This window comes from Anguilla anguilla, chromosome 3, assembly GCF_013347855.1.
Source record: "Anguilla anguilla isolate fAngAng1 chromosome 3, fAngAng1.pri, whole genome shotgun sequence".
Lineage (NCBI taxonomy): Eukaryota > Metazoa > Chordata > Actinopteri > Anguilliformes > Anguillidae > Anguilla > Anguilla anguilla.
Window position 1 is genome coordinate 41632594 of NC_049203.1, and position 25940 is coordinate 41658533.

Here is a 25940-nt window from a genome sequence, read left to right on the forward strand (position 1 = left end):
GACTGAATCCATGCCTATGTGTTTGAGCTAGCATGCATGTGTGTTTGCATGTATGTTCCATCTCTCTCATACATTTATTTGCTTTATTATTATTATTATTATTATTATTATTATTATTATCATAAACAACACCATACAAAACGAAATATCTGAACAAAAGCATGTTTTCAATGCACAAAAATGGCAAGTTCACACATACAAAGCACTGTCTATAAAACATTAATTAAATCAGGCAAAATCTAGCCCTGCCATTAAAAGTATTGATACCAAAATGAGGCAAACCTATCCAAACATGTTTCCCCATTAATGTACAGTATGTTTGTGGGTCAGATGAACTTTAGACAAATAAGTACAATTGTATAATTTATTGTACCATGTAAACTGATTTAAAAAATATATATTTGTGAACACAATGTTCTAAAGATAACAACAACAACAATAATAATAATAATAATAATAACAATGCTTTTGATGTGCTTTTCATATGCCCAAAACACTGGGTGCACACAATTGTTCAGACATGTAGTCATTTAAAAATATTTTTAGGTGTAACACAGCTGCATTATTTTCACTATAACTGATTGACATTTGGAACCATGTGACTCATAAACTTTCAATGAGGGTATTCTTTTCCGATGGTAAGATGAAAAAACACAGGGCCAAGTTACTTGAAATAATTTAGGAAACATTGAGTCGTATTGCTTTTGAATAACGCTTGCTTAATTTGTGTGAGCTATGATAGCCAATATTGTTTGTTGTAAGGGCCAAATTACTTAAAAGTATCAATACTTTTAATGGGAGGCCTAGATTTTGCTAGTTTTAATGAATGGCTGATAGACATTGAATTATACAATTCAATGTCTATCAGCCATTCATTAAAACGTGAGTAACCTGGCATGCTTTGTCCGTTGAAAACGTGTTTTTCTTCAGAAATTGATCAACGTCAACGCTCTGGCCTTTGCTATCAAAAGATTCGTTCTAGCGCGGTTGATAAGCTCTTAATTTACTTCCGGAGATACCGTCAAACTCTGATTCCGATATCACCAAAAACTACAACGCGACGTACCGTTATACGATTAATTCACGTTCACAAACCCTCGCCTATTTTCCGGACAGCGGATTGGCTTATTGGTACGTTGTTCAGCATATTGGACGCTTTACGTAAATACGTAAAGTAGTTTGTCTGACCTGTAAGTAGCCGGAGTAGGCCGAAACTGTGTCTGGGTATTGCACTGACGATGAAACTGGGATTATTAAAACATATTCATTATTTATAGTCAGTATTAGCAGACACTTCGGAAAAAGATGATTATTGAGAATGTGGAAGCTCTGAAATCGTGGCTGGCTAAACTCCTGGAGCCGATGTGAGTGATAAATCAAAATGTCATTTTAATTTTATGCAGTAACTAGCTAACCTTAGCGAGCTAGCTAACTTGTGTAGTTTAGGGGGAACAGTCGTGCTACTAGCTTGCTAGCTAGCTGAATCGTGTTAGATAACTTCTTAGCAATCTTACTTGCTAGTTAGTCTATCTCGGAACCGATGCTACACTACGTGGCAAAATCAGCATTTATGTGACGAAGTTCGCTGGCTTGTTTTCTATCGAACTAGCTTTGCATACAAGATTGGTTTGCTAGTTGTGTAGCTAGCTGGGGCAGCCAGCTATCTTCTGATCTAGTTGAATTAGCAGTAGCTTTCTGCTATGAAATTCTGCTAGCAAGCTAGTAACAAGTGATCTGACGCAGCATTGGTTTGCTGGTGCAGATTCTCTAGGCCAGCAGTGAGTGTCAGGATAGTTGAGTGGGAGGTGCCTGTCGCTGGCTAACGTATAGTTTACGTTATGTTTTAATGCGATCTTGGCTGCAAAAGTACCACTACTTCTTTATTATTTGTTATTCACTTTACATTATATTTAAAGCCAACACTGTCAAGCTTGTCTCTGTTCTTCAGATTAGGCCATTCAGCACATCCTCTCTAACGTGTGCTAACTAAGCTTTCAAGTTAGCCTGCTAACGAGCCACATGAACAAGTTCGCTGCATCTCTCGTTTTCGTTCATTCATTCATTCATAACTATTTGGCAATAGAAGTTATACTCTCTGTATTGATTTGAATCAAATAATGCAACGAATCGGGGTAAATTCAGCTGGATTTCTAAGACACTCTTGCTTGAGTTCGAGTCGGGTTGATACATTTTCTGGTGAACACTGATGTGCTTTTATCATGCCAGACCATTCACCATTTAGGCCTATTTACATGGTGATATTTTCATAGTCTCGTGCCACTGGAAAAGTTTCTGTCTGAAGTTTTGGTTGTGGTACCTAGGAGTTGGTGTCCAGCAGGGTTGGGGAAATTTGAAATTCAGTTCATGAATTTAAAAATGGTCATAAAGCTTCAATTCATTGACCGAATGTTGTGAATGTAATGGAGCTTTCTATCCATTTACTGTTTCACGTCTTGCTGGTTCGCCAGGTATGTAGTTACAGCAGTAACTTGAATTAGCTTGTTTTTATTGTATGATGCCATTTGGTTGCGTATAAACCAGTCTATAATAAGCCAAATAAAAATTGAAATAAAATTGGCTAAAAGTGTCTTGAACATGAATATTCTGAAAGAAATCGTACCAATGTATATTTTTCTGTAATATGCACATTTGCCTGTTTGACAGCTGTTTGCATGCAAATGTTCAGTTTGAACGCTTCCTGAATTGTTTATTCTTCTCTCTGTTCTAGATGTGATGCAGACCCTTCTGCTTTGGCCAACTATGTTGTGGCCTTAGTTAAGAAAGACAAACCTGAGAAAGATCTCAGGGCTCTCTGTGCAGATCAGCTAGATGTCTTCTTACAAAAAGGTACATCATTTTACACCCTACAGTATGCATGATTATGCACCACTGCACCTTTCCGTATTTGTAGCTTTCATTATTGAATCCTTACCGACATTGCAGTTTGTCCATTTGTCTGTTGTGCATGGTAATCGAGTGGATGTTTCTTCTCTTTCAGAGACAACTGGTTTTGTAGATAAACTCTTTGAATGTTTAACTACAAAAAACTACTTGGGCAATCCAGAACCAATAAAAGAACTTCCTAAAGTGGAACCCAAGCTGGCAGTGCAAAAACAGGAAGACCGAGAAGAGGTACTGCTTTGATCTACAGTGCTGTCTGTGCAAAAATTAGTCAGTGAAATATCTGCAAGGCTGTGTTAAACTGATTAGTCTAATGATTAAAAGCCTGATCTAATGATTTAAAACATTTTTTAAGTATCAGATACCACATAAATAACCAGTTAAGCTTTATTACACAGGTTTTATTTTTGTTGTATTCTCTTTATGTTATAGTTAACCTTGCTATACTTTGCTTTATCCAGGCTGGTATAAATTTAGTTTGGGCATGTGGTTTCTTAGCAACTTGTCCAACTGGGCGAGTGTGAAAACACTTTAATGTTTAACCCTGTTTGATGTTTAGCTTCCTTTGCTGTTGAGTAATGTAATGCCCCATCTGCCTTTTGTTATATTAGGCAGGGAATGCTGAGGAAGAAAGGGATGGTAGAAGAAGAAGGAGCCCTTTGAGAAACCGATCTGACATAAATGAATCCAGGCAAGTGTAAAAACCACTCTATCACTGCTCATATACAGTTGGCTTGGCAGTCCTATTAAAGTGATGTCGTAATGAGTGATGGCAACAAAATGAACTTCACGTGTGGTTATGGATTTTTAATTTTTGCCAGTTTTGGTACTGTATGTTGTTCAGTGTATTTTCCAGCCTTGTTTTAAGATACAGGTGGTATCATTTTTAATTATCAGTGAATTGCTTTTCATTGTCTTAAGCCCTATTCGCACGGGACTAGTATTACCTGGGGACCTCATGTGATTTAGAAATTACCCCCCCACGTCTGTGTTTCATGCGGTGCATTCGCACGGGATACGTGGGATAAACAGTAAGATACGACCCCAAATCACCGAGATGCCCATTCGCACGGGACTAATATTATCACATGACCTCTGTGTTTGGTGAAATATGGTAGGTAATTTGCGGTGGAATTTTTACTTTACAAATTACGGACATGGCAGATTCGCACGGGATTAAGATCACAGACGACCTCCGCAATTATTACAAGTTACTAGAGATCCCTAGGTAATACTAGTCCCCAGCATTATTGTAGCATCAGTAAATGCTGTGACAGTGCCTGCATGTACACTTTACTTAATTTACCCTCCAAAAAATGCATGTCCTTGTAGACCATTTATAAAAATCAGCTTACCACAATTGCCTCGAGAATTTAAAGTTAAAGGTTTTAAGTTCAGTTAAATAATCTTACTGGGTTTGTGAATTTCCAAGATTAAGAGCGTGTTTAAAATATAAACAGTGCATCCAAGCCACAGGGGACATGTGTGTTTTTTTTTGTGCTACACCCCAGGGCTCGTGATGACAGGAGGAGAGATGACCGCAAGAGACGCGATGGCGATCGCTACGGGAAGAGCGAGTCCTACAGGGACCGGTATGAGCGGCGAGCGGGAAACAACCGGGGGCGGAGCTACAGTCGCAGCAGGAGCCGCAGCCGCAGCGGGAGCAGGGGCAAGAGCGGGGACAAGGAGCACGCCCGAGGTAAAGGTGAGTGACGGACAGGAGCTGCGTCGAGGGAGAGGCTGTGTGGGCCAGTGTGAAGATGGGCATCAACTGACGAATGCCAAGAAAGGATGTTGGGTGACTGAGGGGTGGAAGGAAAATGGTGGGAACAGTTACAGTTGTTTGTGTAGCAGGTAAATGTGGCAGAGGGCATGTGATTGAGAGAACAAGCACTGCTGAGGGAAAATGTGAAGGCACTGCAGTCAGAAATAAGGAACGATACACAGTGTCATCGTGTTCCATACCTGGTTACATCTCATTTTTAAATACCGTATTCTGAAATGGTGTTTGAATATTTCCATATTTCAAAAACATTATGCAGGTGAGATGTTCAGTTAAGGCAATTTTAAACCCGAAGGCAGTGTGTTAAAATAATTCATGAATATATATACTGAACAAGTGTTAGTTCTTTCTGTTTTAAGTATAAATGTATTGACATACAGTAACATGAAATTTAGATTTGACCATTCCAAGATTAGGGTGAACTGAACTGAAAACCTTTTTTTTTTCTGCCATAGTTCCTTTAATACATTTTCCCTATCAAATATTATATGGTACCTTTTCCTTTGTAATCATAGCTTTTGTGGTACCTTGCCTTTTATGGTCAATCCCCTGCCAGGTTTAGGAACACAGAGCAAGCAGTAAGGCTCCTCGTGGGGGCTGGACTCTCAAGAGTCTGATTCTTGGTTGAGGCTATGGTCTCTGAACCAGGAGTACATGCTCTTCCTTTTGTTCCTTGGGTTTTGTTTGTGTACAGTATTGTACACAAACAAAATTTGGAGTTTTTTAGTCATTGTATTTAAAGTGGGTGATCCTGGGCAGGTATCCTGTGGTGTCCCGTTGGCAGCCTGGCGCTAATGTAGAGTAGTAAGTGCAAAGACGGGCTTCCGTGTGTAACTGTCATGAAATGCGTGTTTGTAATTTTGCATTTGAAGGCCTGCTTTATGACACCCTCGGGTTATTTGGGTTCATGCCAAGGTCTTAAACACCTGCGTGTCTGTGTGCTTGTTTTGTCTGTGTCTGTGTTTGTGTGTTTGTGTGTGTGTGTTTTCACACTTGCGTGTGTGTGATGCAGAGCACCGGTCCAAGTTTGAGCAGGAGAGAAAGGAACAGGAGGGGTATATTCCCACGGCCGTGCCCGCCTGCAGCTCCCTACTCCCTCTCCCGCCCCCCCACCACCAGCTCTCCTCCGGGGCCACGGCTCTCCCCAGCTCCGTTACCGTGGTAGTGCCCGCTCACCTGCCCGATGGCACCAGTGAGAGCTGGTCCAATTACTTCTCCAATCACAGCGAAGGCAAACAGTTCAACAAAAGCGCCTCACTGAAGCGCCGCTGCCGTGACTACGACGGTAAGACCGCCGCCGGCGCCTCCTTCCTTTCTGTCCCGGTGTTTTCAGGAGCTGCGGAGCCTGTTTATATCTGACGGAAGGGACCGGAATTTCTTTGCAGCTGTTTATTTAATGAAGGCCCCCTGCACGCTTTCATAATACCTCCACTGTAATCGTATTTGACTGGGGCAGCACATGTTTCACTTATCTTGGTGGGATGGTGAGAATTCTACTTTTTTAAAATCAATATAATGATGTAGTATCATTTGAAGTGGTCATTTTAGTGCAGTAACACACCTGTTTTCAGTGATTTCATGCTTTTAAAAAAAAGTAATGCTGCCTTTGCAAAACAAATCTAATTCTATTGGAGAAAAAGCTATTTGGAGGTGGACTTCTAGAGGAAGAAGATAATTTGAGGAGTTTCGCTTGGTTTTAGACAGGTGGATTTTACAATGCTGTAATGTTTAGAAGGTTGGTCTGTTTGCTTGAGTTGACATAGGTAACGCAAATAGCATCTCTTAGCCCACTGTGGAGCTCCGCTAATGATCTGAGCATCCCCCGGGATGCCTTAAAGCTTAGAGGGAAAGCTCCCAAAGTGTGGCTGATATATTTATCATCTCATTTACTCTCCGGTACAGTATTTAGACATTTACCATATCATTTACTCTCAGGTACGGTGTTTAGAAAATGTTTCTCTCATTTACAGTCTGGTAAAGTATTTAGACCGTAATCTCTCATTTACTGTAAGGTGTAGTACTTACACACTTGTTATCTCATTTACTCCAAGGTATGTTTTTATAGGTATTTATGGTGTTATTTACACTAAGGTACTGTAATTAGATTTTTACATTCTCATATACACTAAAGTTCAGTATTAAGACATTTGCCATCTCATTGACTCTTATGTATGGTATTTTTACCCTGCTGCTATTTGGGGCCTAAATACATGGACCTGCTGAATTAGCACTGTGTGTTCAGCAATATCAAATGCACAGATGGACACTTTGTCCCTGTCTTTCACTGAAACATTATCCCAAGAACTTTTTAAATCTATATTTACATTTTGTGGAGAAAGATCCTTGACTAGAGGATTAGTCATGGCAGCAATGTTATGACAGAACATTTTTATAGCGATATTATTCATGTTATGGCAGCAATGTTATGACATTACACTTTTATAATGATACTGTTCATGTCAGATGTCTTGTGTTTTTATTATTGCCTATTTTATTTATTTGCCTATGGCAAAGGTGTTGTTATTTCAGTAGGTTCTGATGGCGAATCTTGCCGTCTCTTCACAGAGAAAGGATTTTGTGTCCGAGGAGACCTGTGTCCCTTTGATCACGGCAATGATCCCCTGATAGTGGACGACGTCACCTTGCCAACCATGATTCCCTTCCCGCCCCCACCTGGCATGCCGCCACCGCCCCCCCGAATGCCCATGCCCCCTATGACAGAACCGCCTCCCAACATCAGAATGCCCATGCCCCCCCATGGACAGCCCCCTCCAATGCCCGGCATCTTCCCCCTGCCACCTGGTAAGTTTTTTTTTTTTTCTTTTCTCCCCCACCCATCTCAGAGACACTTCATCTTCTCAAACACATACATTTCAAATGGATTAAAATAAAGCTTTGCTCACCTCCTGTGTAGCGAGATCGTGGAGTAAGTAGGATGTGAAGAAATGTTTTGAAGTAAAGCTGCCACCTCTCCCCTCTCCAAAGTACATTGAAGCATGGCATAGACTGGAGGTTGTTCTCCTGTATTGATACACTCACATGCCCTTGTTTTATCATGAAGTTTCGTGGTCCTGTGCAGTGTTTGTAAGGAGTGTACTACTCATTCATAATACCATCTTCAGATTGTCCCATGGGTGTTGCGGGACTGTGGAATGTGTGATGATAACCCTTACTGCAATTGACCCTTTGTTTGCATTTTGTTTGGCTACCTGACCCACCAATCAGAGGGCTCCCGTGCATGGCAATCATTGCTAGGTTGGAAAAAACATTTGTTGCCTAGATATGGGGAGGTCAGCTAGCTACATTTTGGCCTGCCCTCATATTTATCATGGTTATATCCTGTGGGGGGGGGGGGGGGGGGGGGGGGGGGGGGGTACATGCAAAACAGACTGCAGTTATCCAGATTTGAAGGAATATGAATAACATTCATCACATTCCTGTTTTGTCCTGGAAGTTAGTGTCAGCAGGGATATCATTGGGCAAAACTGCTCATGTACGGCAGGGTATGAACATTAGTAAATTATTTTACTAGTATTATGTCATTTACAGTGGCAGCTGCTCAGCTGAAAATTTACCTCGACCCGTTTTTAATAATTTTTCTTGATTAACGATTCTCCTCATTAAAGCTATTTGGTGAGTAAGAAAATTATTTTGTATTGCAAAATTGTGCATATTTTATGCATATTATTTATTGGGTACATGTATTCTTTATTCTTCACACTCACCTCTGAGAGTATTTAATGCGCAGATTTAGTCATTTGAGCGATCTTGAAATGTAGGTTTGTTAGAGGGTCTTGATTGCAGGTTGTGCTGAAAGATAACGAGGTAGTTAACACAATGGTCTATCTTTTCATTAAGTGTACTTAGTAATTAAAACAGATTTTTCTGAATTGTATTTATCGTTTAATCTCCCAAACATGACGAAGAAAGAAGTTGTGTGTTTACCTGGCACACTTGTTAATCAAGGAAAATTACTGAAAACAGGTGGAGATCAATGATCGGTTTAAAGGGAAGTTTTCCACCCCATCTATTTTTAACTTACCAGCCGCCTCTGTAAAAGACATACTAGTTGAATAATTTACTAATATTACACACCCTGTAAAACATGAGCCGGATTGCCCCATGATATCCCCCTTGGCATTCACCTCCGAAGAAAGTAGATGAGACTTTTCTGTTTTTCGCATTGGATCTATGACGTGGCATTTATCGATTTGTCTGTGAATGTGACATTGTGTATGCAACATTCAGCAGCATACTGAAGGCCTTATTAGCAGCATTTAGAAGAAATTAGAGACTTCTAGCTCCAAAATTGGTCACTTACAGATTGCAGGGGCCAGTCCGTGGTGCAGAGACAGCTAGCAGCCATGGCAAACCATTTCATTTTAAAGCAAAAGCAGTTGTTAAATGAATTGACACCAGACTGTTCTCGAGATACTGTTTTATTAATTATACGTATTTGAAATTGTTGTTTTCAGTGGGACCAGAGTCTCTTGAGAAATGTTTTCTCCTACTTAGCAACAGTAACTAAGGAGTGTGGGAGAGGGGCGGGCCTTGACAAGGGGTCAATTGAGATATTCACAAACCTCTAGCTCGACTTGACGTTGTATCTTCCATAGGACCTCCATTAATACCAACAAGTGCAATAGATACTGGTGAGCACTCTGGGACAAGTTTGATCTCTACTCTTGCGCCGCCAGGAGTAGGACCTCCTCCTCCTCCTATACCAACACATCCTCAGTACACGCTTTCAGAATGTAAGCATGTGTACTCTTCTTCTTGATCTAGAGGATGTCTGTGCTTTCTGTCGGGCAGAAATCTGTCTTTGTGGTGACAAATTGTTGATGCTTATGTTGGTTTGTTGCGTTTGAGATTTGTTGATTCCTTAGCTTGGCGAGGGGTATAACTGCAATTCTGCACCTATAAACTGTTATTTTAAGTGTGAATGGGTCTGAATTGTATTAGCACTTGTTGGTGGTAGTTCTGCAAGATTCTGGCTGAAAGTTTTGCCGTCTTTCTGTTGCTGCAGTAGCAACGGCTGTCCAGATGGTAGCACTGTTGGGGGGGGGGGGGGGGGGGGGGGGATTTGGGTATTCAGTTTTAAGTGCAAATTTTCTGTTCACTATATCTTATGTGAACTAATTAGAGGTAGTAATGTTATCATTGTTTAGTTATTGCATAAAGCTTTGGATTTTTTAGTGTGTCGCCGGCAGCGTTGTTTGCAGTACAAACAGCAGTTTGTCGCCTCTCGACAGATAACTATGAGCAGGAGGCCTACAACCCTGAGGCTCCGGGAATCACGCAGTACAGACACTTCATCCCCCGCATCCAGACCCAGAGACCCAACCTCATCGGCCTCACGTCTGGAGACATGGACACGCAGAACTCTCGAGGTACCGGTCTCATGCAAACACACACAGTTTGAAACACGGATGCAGGCACATGCTTGCAGACGCGTACGCTTTGCCTGCGTGTGGATGCAATTGTTAATTTCCTCTGTTTCAGTCCAGTTTCGCATTTGCAGACATCACTACTCGTCATTTGTGATCTGAATTGCTGTGCTATTGTTCCTGGCTGTGGTTACCATTCATTACCATTGTTGTTGAGTGGTGTTTCTGAATGGTCATTTTATTCTATGAAATGTTTTGTTTTGCAGCAGCTAACATTGTCATTCAGACGGAGCCGTCCGTGTCGGCAGCATCCAACAGCAGCTCAAGGTACAGCAGTGAGCAGGAGAGCAGGAAGAGGCCCTTGGGAGCCACTGAAGGCCCCGCAATCAAGAAGCCCTGGATGGACAAGTAAGAGCAGCCAGCCACTGGTTAAATATAGTGGATCACTGCACAGACTTTCATCATGCTACTGTTTTCTGGCATACAGATAATCTGTTCTACTGTAAAAAATATACAGAATGTAACCTTTGAAAGCCAGATCACTGTGGTAGTCCACAGAGGCTGTTGTCAGGCCCTTGCAGTGTGCCCCACAGATAGCACATGCTGCTCTAGCAGGGAAATGGTGTTATTGTGCACTCGGTCTTTGTCATACATATTAAAATATGATATCAACAAAAATTTCATTGCCAAAATGACTGTGGTCAATCCACTGTGCAATAAGTATGAATTAATATTGCCTGAAAATGAGCTGTAACCTGCAGCTCAGTTCATTTAAAGGCCATGCAATATGTACACTTGTCAATGACCATGGCAGCTGTTATAGTTGTAAGGAGAAGACAACACCAACATGTTAAGTGCGCAATAATATAATTGCTTGATTGTTATGAATTATGATAGCTTTTTTGCTATGATATAAAGTAAGCTATTTAATTTTACAGAGATAAACATTTAGTCCAGTGACCATGTTACTTTATTTTTTTTTAATTGTTCATTTGAAATGATCCAATTCTGTGAATTGAGATTGTGAGTTGTTCCAAGAAATATGTGGCGATCCAGATTGTATGAGTAGTTAATGTGGTGTGAATACTGTTATGCATTTAGGATCACCCACTGTGCTTCCTATTTTTTCTTGTCAATCTACCCCTCAGGTTTTGGTAAGCTGTGTACTTGGTTGTCATAAATTTGTTAACCTGCAGGGATACTTTCGTACGGGGAAGTTAAAATCTTCCATTACTTATTGAAACTGTTCACTTATGCAGTTATATTCTCTCATTAGGCAAAACTTCAATAATCAACACAAGCCTGGCTTTCAGAAGAAGAATCACTACGCCAACACGAAACTTGAAGTTCGCAAAATCCCCCGTGATCTCAACAACATCACCAAATTAAATGAGCACTTCAGCAAGTTTGGGACTATTGTGAACATTCAGGTACGTGTTCATTTTCCGCTACGCACAGTCCTGTTTCCGCTACGCACAGTCCTGTTTCCACTATACACAGTCCTGTTTCCGCTATGCGCAGTCCTGTTTCCGCTACGCGCAGTCCTGTTTTCACTGTGCACAGTCCTGTTTCCACTACGCACAGTCCTGTTTCCACTACGCACAGTCCTGTTTCCGCCACGCACAGTCCTGTTTCCACTATGCACAGTCCTGTTTCCACTACACACAGTCCTGTTTCCGCTATGCACAGTCCTGTTTCCACTACGCACAGTCCTGTTTCCGCTACGCACAGTCCTGTTTCCACTATGCACAGTCCTGTTTCTGCTACGCACAGTCCTGTTTCCGATATGCACAGTCCTGTTTCCACTACGCACTGTCCTATTTCCACTACACACAGTCCTGTTTCCACTACACACAGTCCTGTTTCCGCTACGCACAGTCCTGTTTCCACTATGCACAGTCCTGTTTCTGCTACGCACAGTCCTGTTTCCACTACGCACTGTCCCGTTTCCACTACACACAGTCCTGTTTCCGCTATGCACAGTCCTGTTTCCACTATGCATAGTCCTGTTTCTGCTACGCACAGTCCTGTTTCCGATATGCACAGTCCTGTTTCCTATATGCACAGTCCTGTTTCCGCTACGCACAGTCCTGTTTCCACTATGCACAGTCCTGTTTCCGCTATGCACAGTCCTGTTTCTGCTACGCACAGTCCTGTTTCCGCTACACACAGTCCTGTTTCTGCTATGCACAGTCCTGTTTCACACAGTTTACTGACACATTTCATAAGGTGCTGCATGCACAGTGCTGATCTTTTATCCACTATAAACTTGGTCACTGTTATTGTGTAGCTTAATGAGTTTTAGCTTGGTAAGGGTTGTACTGTACAGCACCTAGATGGGGGCCAGGGCTTTCAGAACACAATAAGAATAAATGTGCAATCATCTGTGGACCAGGTGGTGTTTGGTGGTGACCCTGAAGCAGCATTGATCCAGTACACCGCGAATGATGAGGCCCGGCGGGCCATTTCCAGCACAGAAGCAGTGCTTAACAACCGCTTCATCAGGGTCTACTGGCACCGGGAGAACAACGAACAGCTCCAGCCCCAGGGACAGGGACAGAGCCAGAACGCTCCCCTTGGGCCACAGCATGCTGGTGTCCACAAGGTATGTGTGTGTGCGTGCGTCCGTGTGTGTGTGTCTGTGTGTGCGCATGCGTGTGTATGTTTGTATATATGTTGTATATGTTGAAGTGCATTCCGTTCCTCTGCCTTTGTGTTATGAGTATGGGAAAAATTCATGATGCTTCTCAGTAGAATAAGCCTGCCATTAACAAGGAGAATCCAGGGAGTCCAGTTTTTTCAGAGAGTTTCAGCTGAACCCCAATGACCCCTACTCTGTTATTGCTGAGAATCTCTATATTTAATAATAGTTTGGATTTCAGAGTGAAAAGGAGTCAACCCAGGATTATTAGACCTGCAGTGGTTCTAACTGGTATGCAGTGGGAGTGGTGTTTTGTTTGCTGGTCTTTACTCTGCTAGAGGGTCTTTAGTGAACTTGGCCAAATGGAAATGACCCAAATGTCACCTCACTCCCCAGTCTCCCTCTGGTTTGAAGGTTGTCAACAGGCCACACAGTCCTGGCTCCTACGTGCTGAACAAGATGACGGCCAAACATCGCATGGGAGGTGCGGCTCTGAGCAAAGTGGATGCGCTGCACCCCGCTCCAGACACCTCTCAGGTAATTACAGCAAGGTGTCAATCATTCCTCGGCAACAAAACAACCAGCATCGCCAGGTCTTTAAAAAAAAAAAAAAAAAATTTTTTTGCTGAACTCTACTGGCTCAAGTTTACTGCACTTCAGAACGGTTTCCGTTCAGCTCAGGTCTGTTGAAACAGAAATGTTCACGTAAACATATTGTGTGCATCGTATGCATGTCCATATACGCAATAAGTCTTCACAGTTAATCAGTTATCAATATTATACCAATGCACAATAGTGTCATAGAGTGGATGTTCCAACATGGAGGCATAGAAATGATGCATGTCCTTATTACTGATGCAAGTGTTGTCTTCCAAGCACATACTAGGAAAGCGCATGCTATTTAATAATTAAATCCTGTACTTTCTTCCAAGAGGCGACTGTCTGTTCAGATTAAGTCTAAACCATCAACATCATTTTTGGTAAATTGTAAATAAAACTTAAGAGCTAAAATGTTTTGTCCTGTGTATAATACTGGATCTAATAATGCCGTGATGTTGGATTTTGATGGGGTTCAGGCTTCAAGATTTGAGTCAGTACGGCCTAAAATGTCATTATTGATTTTGGCTTGATCCGCGAATAATAATAAATTGTCAAAAGAAGTGACGTTCATGTTTTACTTTGTCATTTCAGACTATGACTACCTCTACAAGCCTCCAAAAGGGAGCTTACAGTTCAGCGATGAAGATGAGCTCCAAGACGATGGGGAAAGCAGCCAAGGCTCTGGAAGCTCATGAAGCACTGAAGAAGAAGCAGGCAAGATTTAGACCCCTGTCTCCCCACATCCCCCATAGACCCTGTAACCACAGACCCTGTATGCCAAACAGAGTCTGCCCTCTCCCCATAATGCTAGACAACTCATTGTTCTATTTGAACCTTGGTTTTGGGTCACAGTTGAATTCAATCCTTGGTTCAAGTTGCATGTCAAACCCAGTCAAATCTGAATACAAATCTATTTTTACATTTCTTTTTCAGAAGAAAAAAAGAATACATAATCATTTAACATTCTTTGCTGAGAGGTTAGCTTTTGAACATTCAGTGGGCAGTGCAGTTAAAAGAAACCATTCACGTTGCAGCTATATTAATTTTCTTTTAACCTTCAAGGAAATGACAAGGCTTTGTGTACTCCTGATAAACATTGTGTTACATGTTCATCTTCTTTTGCTATAACTACTCTGAGCTCTTTGTTTCTTAAGCCCAGGTATATTCCCAAAGAACGTGTTTAAACCGTGTGTGTGTGCATGTGCGTATGCTGATTTGTCAGTTCTGTTGAGATCTTTGTTGCTGGACTGTGTCTGCCTCTTTATAGATGTATGAGATGTGCATCTCACCTTAGCCATTCTCTGCTTTGATTTCATTACAGGAGGCGCTGAAATTACAGCAGGACATGAGAAAGAAAAAGCAGGAGATGGTGGAGAAGCACATAGAATACCAGAAGGTTGGTTCTGCCATTGCCAAAGAGACACAGAGGCTTAATGTGTCCCTTGCAGAATACTGTTGGGACTCTAGACCCCCCCCAAGTACTGTTGGGCTAAGTGACTGGAGTTTTAGTAAAAAGAGTCTCAGAAGAGGTGGCTCACTTCACATTGGGCGAATAACATGTCATGAAAAATAACATGAAGACTGTTCTGTGCTTGCTCAGCTTCCACACTTTAGGGATCCGCAGGCCTTGAAAATCCTTTCAAAAGTTTTCATCCTAGAAGAGCGATGGAAAATCTCAAATATTCCGCTTTGAATTCTTGGAAAAAAATAATATGTAAATGCATGTTGCAAACTCACTAGCACTCAGTTGCTAATTATTGTCATGTGTCGCAGTGGCATTGTGCTAATTTTCCAACTAATCTTGCTGCTCGACATTGAGCCCACTGTCGTTGGTCATTGGTTAACTGGTATTTACTGCTAAGAGAATCAGCAGGTTATTCTATGCAATTTAAAGGGTAATTGCTCCCTAGATCACTTTTCTATTAGCTGTTTCTAAACATGTTTCTATATCTACTTTATAATGAAACATTTTAATCCAGGCCGTTATTTCAACACTTCTGAAATAATATAGTTTGGCAGAAAAAGTGGTAGAAAACGTCTTGGTGGTGCCGTCTTTTGAAAATTGCTTTCTGCATTCCACACTGGTCCCGCCCCAGTAATGATGTAAGAGTAACTCTTTGGAGTAGAGGTCGACTGATAGATCAAGGCTAAGGGCTCCAATTAATTTCATAATTGAATGCTCCTGGTGCTCCGTCTAGCATCTATATTACGCTTATTCGCTCTCCCCACAACTACCCAGTGACTCCATCCATGAGACCTGGAACATTTTCAAGTTTCAACCTCAAGAGTATGCCGTTAGCTTCCACCTGATACATTAAGTTTATTTATTTAGCAGACGCTTTTATCCAAAGCGACCTACAAAAGTGCATATCATGGTCATTGGAACAACTGCAAAACACAGGTTCGATAAGGTACAATACTCATTTCGTACAGCTGTTTATAGCCAAGAACACAGTTCAGTTCACACAGTGAACATTATTCTGACCTAACTTATGCCAAATCAAACAGATCACTGCTTGCTAGCTTGGTAGTAGGTGGAACACGTACCAAAAAAAACCAAAAAAAAACCACTGAAATGTTAAAGTTGCTTTTCCACTTTAATGCAGTTCGGTAATGAAAGGCACATTTCACAAATGTTCTCGTCAAATATAACGTTCCCATTGGCCGTGCATGGGTTAACATTACCTCAGAGTCTCTGTCGCAAATCTGTGTATCGCCAGCTATGTCATAGGCTAGAGCAACCCCTGCTATTATTAGTCAGCTACGGTTGGCTCATGTTGAGCATGGCTGACATTTTCATACGAGTATCAATAACGGCTGGTAATGTCAACATTAACCACACCATCTCGGACGACTATCTGAGGCGGAGACTACCACTGTTACGCATCCGTCAATTCAATCCAGATAATTTCAAACATTTTCTGTTTCCAAAACCCTGTAGATGGTTTCTCTGTTTTGTGATTTTTTCCACAATCATTTTTAAAAATTCTAAATTAGTCTTTATATCAGTCCCGTTGCTTTATCTAGGCTATCATTTTAAACTGAATTTCTCAGACCAACCGACGTGAACAAGCCGTTGCTGTTCTGCATTAAAGTTGGCTTATAGTCCAGTGAGAGTTGCTCGACTGAAATCGCAGAGCGTTCATGAACGTTCTGTTGTCGCCGGACATTGACTGTGGTTGCTGTCGTGAGCAAAAAATATAAACGCACTCCAGTGACATTACGGCTACAGCTGACACTCGGAGGACAAGGGATGTATTAAGCCGTCAATTTCTTTTTAATCTTCACAGTAATGACATTTCCTAGGATTTGATTAGAATTCATTTCTGGAACATTGGAAATGTTTATGAAAATATCAGTGAAATTGAAGTGTGACCAGAGTGAGAACCCTGTCATTTAGTGTGATTTGTCACACTAATCACATTTCTCCCCAGGCACTGATAAGCAAACTGGAGAAGAATAAGAAGATGAAACCAGAGGAGAGGGCAAGGATCATGACCACGCTGAAAGAGCTCTCTCAAAAGATCCCCCAGCTGAAGGATGAGATAAAGCCAGCAGCTAACTCTGCAGCCAAGTCTGCTCAGCCCAAGACCAAGATAGACGTGAGTCTGTTCACCATACCTCATATTGCCTGCATCTGTCTCTGTCTGCATTACACTGCAAGGTGTGGAGTGTAAATCAAGAGGCTATGCGGTCAACTCTTCATGAGTATGAGCAAAAATGGCTGTAAAAAAATTTAAATATACAATGAGTCATATTTTGGCTGAAACATATAGGGGAGCCTTATACTTTTATTTTATTTGTACAAAACACAAATTTATAAATGATTGGCAATTATTATCAACCCCTATGATTGATTTGGTGAAGCCTCCCCTGGAGAAGATAACCACACTGAGGCTCTTCCTGTAATGCCTGACAAGGTTGGAGAACACCTTTCTTTTAATGGGTCTTGGACCACAGGAGGTGTCAGATATATGTTTCCTCTGGTCTCTTGGATACAGTCAGATTCTAGACCTTAGGGTGCAACACCATGAACCAGTGATTTACGTGCGTATGTCACCTGAGGTCCACTTCCGTTATGAGCGGTTCTCAATGTATACTCTATGTCCGTAAACCATTTCTGATGTGAATAGATTGCCTCGATAGTTTTATTAAAGATGTCACTGTGTAAATGCAGGCGCAGAAGGAACTGCTGGATGCCGAGTTGGATTTTCACAAGAAGCTGAGCTCCGGAGAAGACACCACCGACCTGAAGAGGCGACTTAGTCTGCTGCAGTTGGAGGTGAGTCTGCCCCTTCCTGGTAAATGGGCAGTGACTTCTGAAGGGCAGGGCTTCTTGATACAATTGTCTGAACACTTCAGCAGAATTAACCCAAATGTGACCTACATTCTTTATAACCAGTCTTACTTTCATTTGTCTGGCTTTCAGTTTGCTGAACTGTGGTTTAGGCTTGTTTTGTCTTTATGGAGAAGGTAAAACAAAGTTACGGAAGTCCTGAGTGATTTAGGGTGAAGTAGCGAGATCCTTTCCTCAGTGTTACATATTTAAAGAATGTGGCTTTATATGAGAACTAGTTTTGTAACACCAGCTGGGTGACTTTGTGTTGCTGGTGTGCTTAAATTAGCTAGCATGAAATATGGATTACTTTTCCCTCCTTAACATCATCAGCCACACTAAACAGCAGGCACTTTACAAACCCTGAGGACACACACTGCCAAAGTTGACTTTAAAAGAAGTCCATTAAAGTTGGAGCTGATGGGGGTTTGTCAGAGAAGTAAGGGGTGAGGTTAGGGAACCCGTAGCCTTCAGACCCCCACGGGCCTGCTGCTCCTCAGCCCGCACCAACCGTTAAATGAGAAAAACAGGCTTCTTCGCTTGGACTGGAGTGACCTTTCGTAAGAAATGTTGTCCATCTGGACGGGGGGCGGGAGGTTAGGATTGGTGACTGCTGTTCTGATGTGTGAGCCTGTCTCCCAACAGGCTGCTCGACTGGGACTAATTCCAGCTGGACGGGGCAAGCCTGCTCCAGTTCGGGGACGGGGCCGGGGGCGGGGTCGGAGCATGAGGGGTCGAGGCGGAGGCAGTCACATGGTGGTGGACCACAGGCCACGAGCGCTTGCCATCCTTGGCGTGAGCAAAGAAGAGAAGGATGAACTGATGCCTCACTTTGTGGTAAGTGTGCAGACGGGCTCACAAATTCAATGAAAAATACAGAGAATTCTCATTTTGCTTTAGATTGTGGATTGTCAATGGAGCACTTATCTTTGATTTGTAAATGGAGTTGGCAGCATTCCCCTCTTCTCCATGGTTGATTTCTGTTTCTGTCACAGAAATTTGGGGAAATTGAGGAACTGCGTGACCACGATGCCACCAGCGTCGTAATGACGTTCAAGACGAGGAGCGACGCCGAGAATGTAAGTCCAGTAGACTGAGGAGAGGGGTTGAGTTTCATCTCATCTGTTTACCTGGGAGAGAGTGGAATACACCATGCAGAATCGTCTGAATTTCAAAAACTACAGCATTTAATGAGTGAAAAATCTCTTACGCAAGTACATATAAATGTACATTTAAATGGTAATTGATAGGTGAGTGTGCCATAAGCTATTGAAGGAAACTTTTATTTAAATTAAGGGATATTCAGACATTTTGACGACTCAAGTGTTCAATTCTTGGTTCAAGAGGAAAAAGAAGAGTTATATTCTTTCAAATAAATAGATAATGTTCTTTCAGGCTGCAAACCAAGGCGCCAAATTCAAAGGCCGCACTCTCCAAATGTCCTGGTACAAACCCAAGATTCCATCTGTATCTACTGAACCGGAGGAGGAAGAATCAAAGGAAGAGGTAAGGAAAATTGTATTTGTAATTCTGATGGTGTATACAGGTAAAGGGTTTGATTGTGCAAACAAGCTTTCTCATGTGGAACAAGTATACAAATACTTATTTGCGCTCAGAATGGGAAATATTTGGGCCATAGTGAAACTTCAGGAGGTATTTTATATTAATTTTAAACGTTTCTTGGATTTATGCTTTCTCAGAAAAATTGATTATCTAATAAATTCTGCAGCAAGCTAATTCTGAACCGCACATATTTTCGTTCACACTAACAAGTAACAAGGTACATTTGAAATGCTACAAAAATGTGGAACACATTGCCATGGCTCCCACTGTAGAGTACCTATTGTGTTGGTATTAAGACACAGTTGTAAGGTAAAATAAACAAAGGTTTGTTTTGAGGACTTGGAGGCCATTAGAGTGTAGAGACCTAAGTGGCTCAGTTGGTTCAGTTCAGGGAGTGTACAGCCAGAGGACAAATCAGTTTTATTTGTATTGAAAGAATGACACAAACTGTGTCAGAGGAAAACGGAACCATCTCAAACATATCATTTCATTGGAATTATATGACTTGGATTTAATGCATTTTTTGTACTGGCAAACCACCGCAGAGTGCATAATGACATGCAAGTGTATTTACTTGGCTCTTACAGTCGGATTTGCATGTATTAAATGTTGGAATTATGATATTTTCTGACTGTGCCCCCACCTTTAAGGGAAATGATACAACTGTCTCAGTCTTCTATAATGCAAAATATGGGAATGCTTTTATGCAAATGTAACTTTATCGGAACTTGTGGCATGACTGCATCTTGTTTAAGGAATGTAAAGCTAGTGCAAAATTTTTGTCTGGTAAAATAGATGCTAGAAGTGAGAAAAAGCAGATGGCAGCCAAATGAAAATTGCACTCCTGATCAGTGTGATATATCTGAAGAATTAATTAAATCAACAGAGGTTATAGGCTTTCAAGCCATGCACTCAGCACATTCATTTTATTCTGGTTTGAATTTGTGCATTCCAAGGCTATATTCCACATCATCTTCGCATCCCATGATTTTTATTAGTTATCTTTCATTTCAACCCTTACAAAGCACACTTCATCCAACAGCTAGCAATCTTGTTGTGCTACTAATTAGTAGAGCCAGGTGTGCCAAATTATGGTTGAAATGGAAATTTACAGGACGGTAGATCTCCAGGAACAGGGTTGGTTACCACTGTACTGGATTTAATGTACCTACCTGTTAAGCCTACCCAATATTTAAGACCTTTGTATTTTTTGTAATCATCCCTAGATCTGTGTCTTTCAGCTTGGTTCTCATGGTTGAGCATGCTTAGAAATGCTCAACCCATTACATGCTGAAAAAAGGGAAATGTTGGATCAACTTAAAAATTCTTCTAAATTCATCATACCTATTGGTATCTCAACCATGAAATTCAAAGCTGTTATGTGCTCTCATGAAGTAAGTCACGTACAAGTTGCTATATCAAAACTACAACCAGTTGCGTTCCGCAATGTCCCGTCACTCAAGTTTTGTACAAGTTTGCCTGCTCAATGCTTTGTACCCTTACATCTACCCTACACAGTTGGCATACTTTGGTAGAAGTAGTTGTTAAATGAAACAATGGAGCAATTAAGCTTTGTGGATGTTTGAGTAACTGCGTGATTATATTTGGAAATAGATTGTTTTATTTTTTGGAGTGTAAATTTTTGGCACATTGACGCCACATGAAGATGGAACCACAAGGTCCGTTTAATCAGGAAGAGCTGTAGCCAGTATCTAGAAAGTTTCACTGAAATGTGACACGTTATCTGGATGGACAGATGCTACTGTGGGTTAGTGGAAACACCTTAATTTCATTTTAGGGTGAATTTTTGTGTAAATTTTGTGCAAATTTTTTCAAATAGTGGCATTTTCAAGAAAATGTTTCTGTGGAACGGACCTTTAGAAGACTGTTTTTCAAACATTTTATTTTTCTGCCTCCGCGACAGCACAGCCGTGGCTGGAGGCATTATGTTTTCGAGTTGTCCATCCATCTGTCCGTCCTTCCGTCCATCCCGATTCTTGTGAACGCGATATCTCAGGAACGCCTTGAGGGAATTTCTTCAAATTTGGCACAAACGTCCACTTGGACTCAAGGATGAACTGATTAGATTTTGTTGGTCAAGGTCACTGTGACCTCACAAAACATGTTTTTGCCTTGAGGGAATACAAAACATGTTTTTGCCTTGAGGGAATACAAAACACGTTTTTGCCTTGAGGGAATACAAAATACGTTTTTGCCTTGAGGAAATTTCTTCAAATGTGGCACAAACGTCCACTTGGACTCAAGGATGAACTGATTAGATTTTGGTTGTCAAAGGTCAAGGTCACTGTGACCTCACAAAACATGTTTTTGGCCATAACTCAAGAATTCATACGCTAATTATGACACAGTTTCACACAAATGTCTAATATGATAAAATTAAGTGATGACATTTTATATCCAAACTGGGTACTGGTTGGCGGAGGCATACAACTGTGGTATTTCTAGTTTAAAAATGTTTTATGTGAGATTAATGTCTTAATATTTGTATTGTTAGCAGATTACTTATATAATCAACTTTGTCATTTATCAGATAAAATATGGATCGGAATGGTTAACCCCGTCTATTGCACCCCTGTTTTTAACACAAACCTGGAAATGAAATACTCAAAGTGGTTACTATTCTTGAACCTTTTTGACTACAAGCACAATCCTGTTGTCTTCTGAATGGTAACCCTTGGGGGTTTGTTTTCCAAGAGCCTAAATTACTCAAAATATTACTGAAACAAATTTTTAGTTTTCTTCTTTTTATTATTTTTTTGGTGTGGATACATATTCTTGTAGCTGTGGCTGTGCCTGGTCAGCTTAGAAACACAATGGAGCCACAATCACAATGCTGGGCAAATCCTGGTTCAAATTTGATGCCAATACCACCAAAAATGAGTGTTCAGCATTGCTTTTTCTGAGCTATGTCTAGGCAGGGTTTCCAAAAAGGCCATTTGAAGACTCCAAAGGACACTTGATAACCAAATGATATGGGTTTTTAGAGGTGTAAAATACTATTTATTGTATGCTATATGCTTATGGTAGAAGTGTGCTGAAATTAGTTCCCCTTCCCCCCTGCCGGACTTCCTCTCCATCTCCTTCTCCCCCCATCTCTGGCAGTGGCGGGTCTGAAAGATTGTAGAAAATAACTACGATAGATATCTAGTTTACTAATCCATTGAATGAGTTTCATTGATTTGAAGTTTTAGTCAATTACCCCACGCCCATTGACATGTCAAACACATCCCAGAATTTCAACATTTTTAGGTATAAAGTTGGAGTTGGAGGATTCTTCCTACTTTCAACTCCTCACTTCACATCAGAAAACATGACATGGGTGAACATTCCGACGATTTTTTTAAAAAGGGCGGTTGGCCAAAAAGTGTAAGCTTTTTTATCTTTTAGGGCTTTGTTAACTTGTGAATATGAATCATAAAATAGGACAACTTCCATTTGGTTAGTGTATTTCTTTCTTTTATTTAATTTGGTGCTTATTCTTTAAGCAAGCTAACTAGAGTTAGACTTTTCATTCAAATTATGCGCTTTCTCTTTGAATCTTGCAATGCTACCAAAGGTTTGTATTGATGTGATCAATAAATTATACAAATGTAACTTGATGCGGTAAGGTTGGGATATATCATGCAGCTCTCAAGCACAGAATGCTTAAAGAACATTGTCAGATGTGATTTTGGTAAAAAAATGGGATAAGTGCAGATCTGTCATTCAACTATCAATCTCTTAACTGTTACTATGTGCAGATATGGGAAAATATCTGAAAATGTAATGCCTGGTTAAGGCACTTGCTGCCGTTTGGCCATGTTTTCTTCATTTGTGTATAAAGCAGTACCTGTGCAAATGACATGAAAATGATGTGGTGACAAATAACTTTATATGATAATTACTTCCTGCAAATGTAAGAGAGGTGAAAAATGTTGTTTCACTATTTTTAAACTTCAGTGATCAATGTGCAGGATAAGGCTCGTGTAATTTATTATTAGTTTGTCAACATATTATCCTATGGAAAGACCAAGGTGGACTAACTAATTCACCGATCTCATACTACTGTACTCTTGTTTTAAAATTAACAAAAGGCACAGTCTGCAAATTTGGTTACATTAAAGGTACCTTATACTGAAGTGTCTCCAAATGTCTGCCCAGATGTCTACTTTTTGTGGCGATTTTATAATCGGATATATCTATGGGAAATATAATCCTACCTTTTTCCACACCTAAGTGATACTTCAGAGGTGTTAAACGCCTCTACATCATGAAACCTATGCACTTGTTGTACGTCGCTCTGGATAAGAGCGTCTGCTAAATGCCTGTAATGTAATGTAATGTAATTAGCATTCTATTGTACTAAATCTATGAATCTGTATTGTGGGGAAATCCATCTCTCATCTTAATCTGATCATATGGAACTGTTGCACCCCTGCAGGAGTCGGAAAGCTCCCTATTGCTTCCAGAGGAAGAGGAGGAAGATGATGATGAAGAGGATGAAGATGAGAGCCGTTCATGGAGAAGATGAAAGGACTGTAAAGTTAATCCTTTTTTGTGAAAAGGACTGTTGATTTTTTTAAGTACAAATTTACCTGTATTTAATAAGGTGTTCCAAGTTTTTTGACTTTTTGAAAACTTCTAAATCGCAGAAGATTCTGACTCATACTGTACTGGTTAGTATGAGGGCTCCAGCTTCACATAAGCTTAATAATTCTCTGCCATCTCTCTGTTTTGTTTTCAGAGATATACAAGTAAACCGTTTTCATGATTTACCAATACTGAAATTTGAGTCCCAGAAATTGTTGATCTGGTTTTAGTTCCCGAACTATGGTTTGTGAGAAGCTTGAATCCATTTTATAAAAATTTAGCTTTTTTTACTTTCAAATCCAACACAGCATTTTGGGGTGTTTTTAGTTTTCATCAATATTTGTAGTACATTTTATGCCGGTTCTTCTCACTGCTTTCTTTTTAAAAGAAATATGTGTGTCATTTAACACAGAAGACATTTGGAAACTATGCTATTGGCCACCAAAAAAGGAAAGAATATTCTGCAGTATTTTATACATGCTGTTCTCCATTAGCCCTTTTTTTCCATTGTATGTATAAGTGGCTGGTTTATGTCCCCTTTTGCAGTGCATTCAGCTCTGCTGGAGGGTGTGTGATCTGTAGGCTCCAGCTGTCTGGAGGGTGCCATCAGAGCCATTCACAAGATTGTATTGAATGCTATATCTGGATTCAGGCATGTATGGAATTGGCTACCTGGCTAATTAAGATCTGGTTTTTCCCTGGAGAAAACATGAATTCAGTGAGAACATTTACACATCAGAAATGGCCGCTACCGTGACTAAATTAAATTTAGACTGATTTCTTCCTGTATTGAGTTACATTTCATTAAGACACAGTGCCACTTTATGTAAATATTGACATCCAAATTGAAAGGTTTTGCCAGTATTTCTTTGAAAAGATATCCAGGTGTCAATTATATATATATGTATACACAAAGATATATGTATCTTTCCCCTAAATATAATTCTAGCTTTTGTCATCTTTGACTAGGAATGTCTGGTCTTGGATGATTTGACAATAGATTATTTAGAAAAGGTCAGCTGTCTGGCATGTCACACATCCCTGTTGAAGAGAGTGCATTATTTGCAGGGGTCACATTAATTACATCTGCAATATGCAGAGTCATGTAGGAATATATGTTGTGTATTTTTTGTATATGATTTTTTGCCTTATTGTCAGTTAAATTACCAGCAGACAGTTGCATTTTTTTATAATTTTTGTGTGTATTTTTCTGTACAGACATTTGCAATAACATTACGGACAGTGTAGATAGGTTTTATTTTTAGAATAAATCAATATTGGATTACTGTGGCAGCAGAAGGAAAAGTCCCTTTCACATAATTTGGTTTAGGAGTGAGTTTGTCCTACAGGTCCCAGCCATGCGCACACAATTACATTTTACAACAAGCAGAGAACCATCAGCTTATTTCGATGCGATGCATGTTGCATATACTGGAGCAGTGCCTACATGAGTCTCTCCCTCCAAGTAAGCAGATTGTACGCTCTCAGGATACTTGTAGGACTTCCATTTGGGCTCATAGCATTTCATCAAATGGGCATCCGTTTAAATCATTTTCCTCCGTTAAAAGCGTTGCATTATTTGAAGAATTGGCTTGAAGGTGTAAATTTGAAACCTTAGTTTGTTTTGACAGTACAGGTTTTTTCTTTCAAATGTATGTGCACTATATTTTAAAGAAAATGTGGGATCACCTGTGTGTTGAGCTGATCCAGTTATACATCTTAAATTTACTGTGTGTGCCCCTATGATACAAGCTATGATTATGTGGAAGGGAACTTTCTCCTTTGTACAACAGGCTGTGCATATGAGTTTTACATGGTGGTGATGTGTAATTGGATTTGTTACTTACTGTTTATATATGGGGATTTGTGGATGTATTTTTGATTTCTTGTTTATATCAATTTCTAACACACTAGCATGTTGGCTTTTACCAATAAAGATTAAGGAATGGCAGCAACAAGAACATACAAAAAAAGGAAATATATGTATATGTGCATACTTGCATATATATCCATATATTTCACAAAACAAGTAATCATTGATTATCAGAAAAAAATACAAATTCGGTGGAAAAAGAAAAGAATCCATTCCGAAACTTGTCACCTACCTCTCTGTCTCGTGTGATATTTTTTTTCATTTTT

The 25940-nt window shown here is 40.4% G+C and overlaps 1 protein-coding gene across 3 annotated transcripts; it reads left to right on the forward strand.

Annotated features, from left to right (window-relative positions):
- The first annotated feature begins 1189 nt into the window (after positions 1 to 1189).
- On the forward strand, positions 1190 to 25468 carry LOC118223577 (RNA-binding protein 27-like). Of its 3 annotated transcripts, none has more exons than XM_035410286.1 (22): positions 1190 to 1364; positions 2729 to 2847; positions 2999 to 3132; positions 3513 to 3592; positions 4413 to 4606; positions 5697 to 5969; positions 7250 to 7486; positions 7910 to 7939; positions 9301 to 9438; positions 9937 to 10074; positions 10338 to 10479; positions 11348 to 11501; positions 12467 to 12676; positions 13127 to 13249; positions 13904 to 14026; positions 14634 to 14708; positions 16747 to 16914; positions 17490 to 17594; positions 18294 to 18485; positions 18644 to 18727; positions 19044 to 19154; positions 23653 to 25468. In XM_035410286.1, exons 1-22 carry the CDS (start codon positions 1306 to 1308, stop codon positions 23740 to 23742), a joined length of 2979 nt encoding a protein of 992 aa, XP_035266177.1. In that variant the 5' UTR covers positions 1190 to 1305; the 3' UTR covers positions 23743 to 25468. The 3 variants fall into 3 exon arrangements, with proteins under 3 accessions (XP_035266177.1, XP_035266178.1, XP_035266179.1); XM_035410287.1 differs by having other exon boundaries at positions 4413 to 4600; XM_035410288.1 differs by lacking the exon at positions 7910 to 7939.
- Positions 25469 to 25940: the final 472 nt, after the last annotated feature.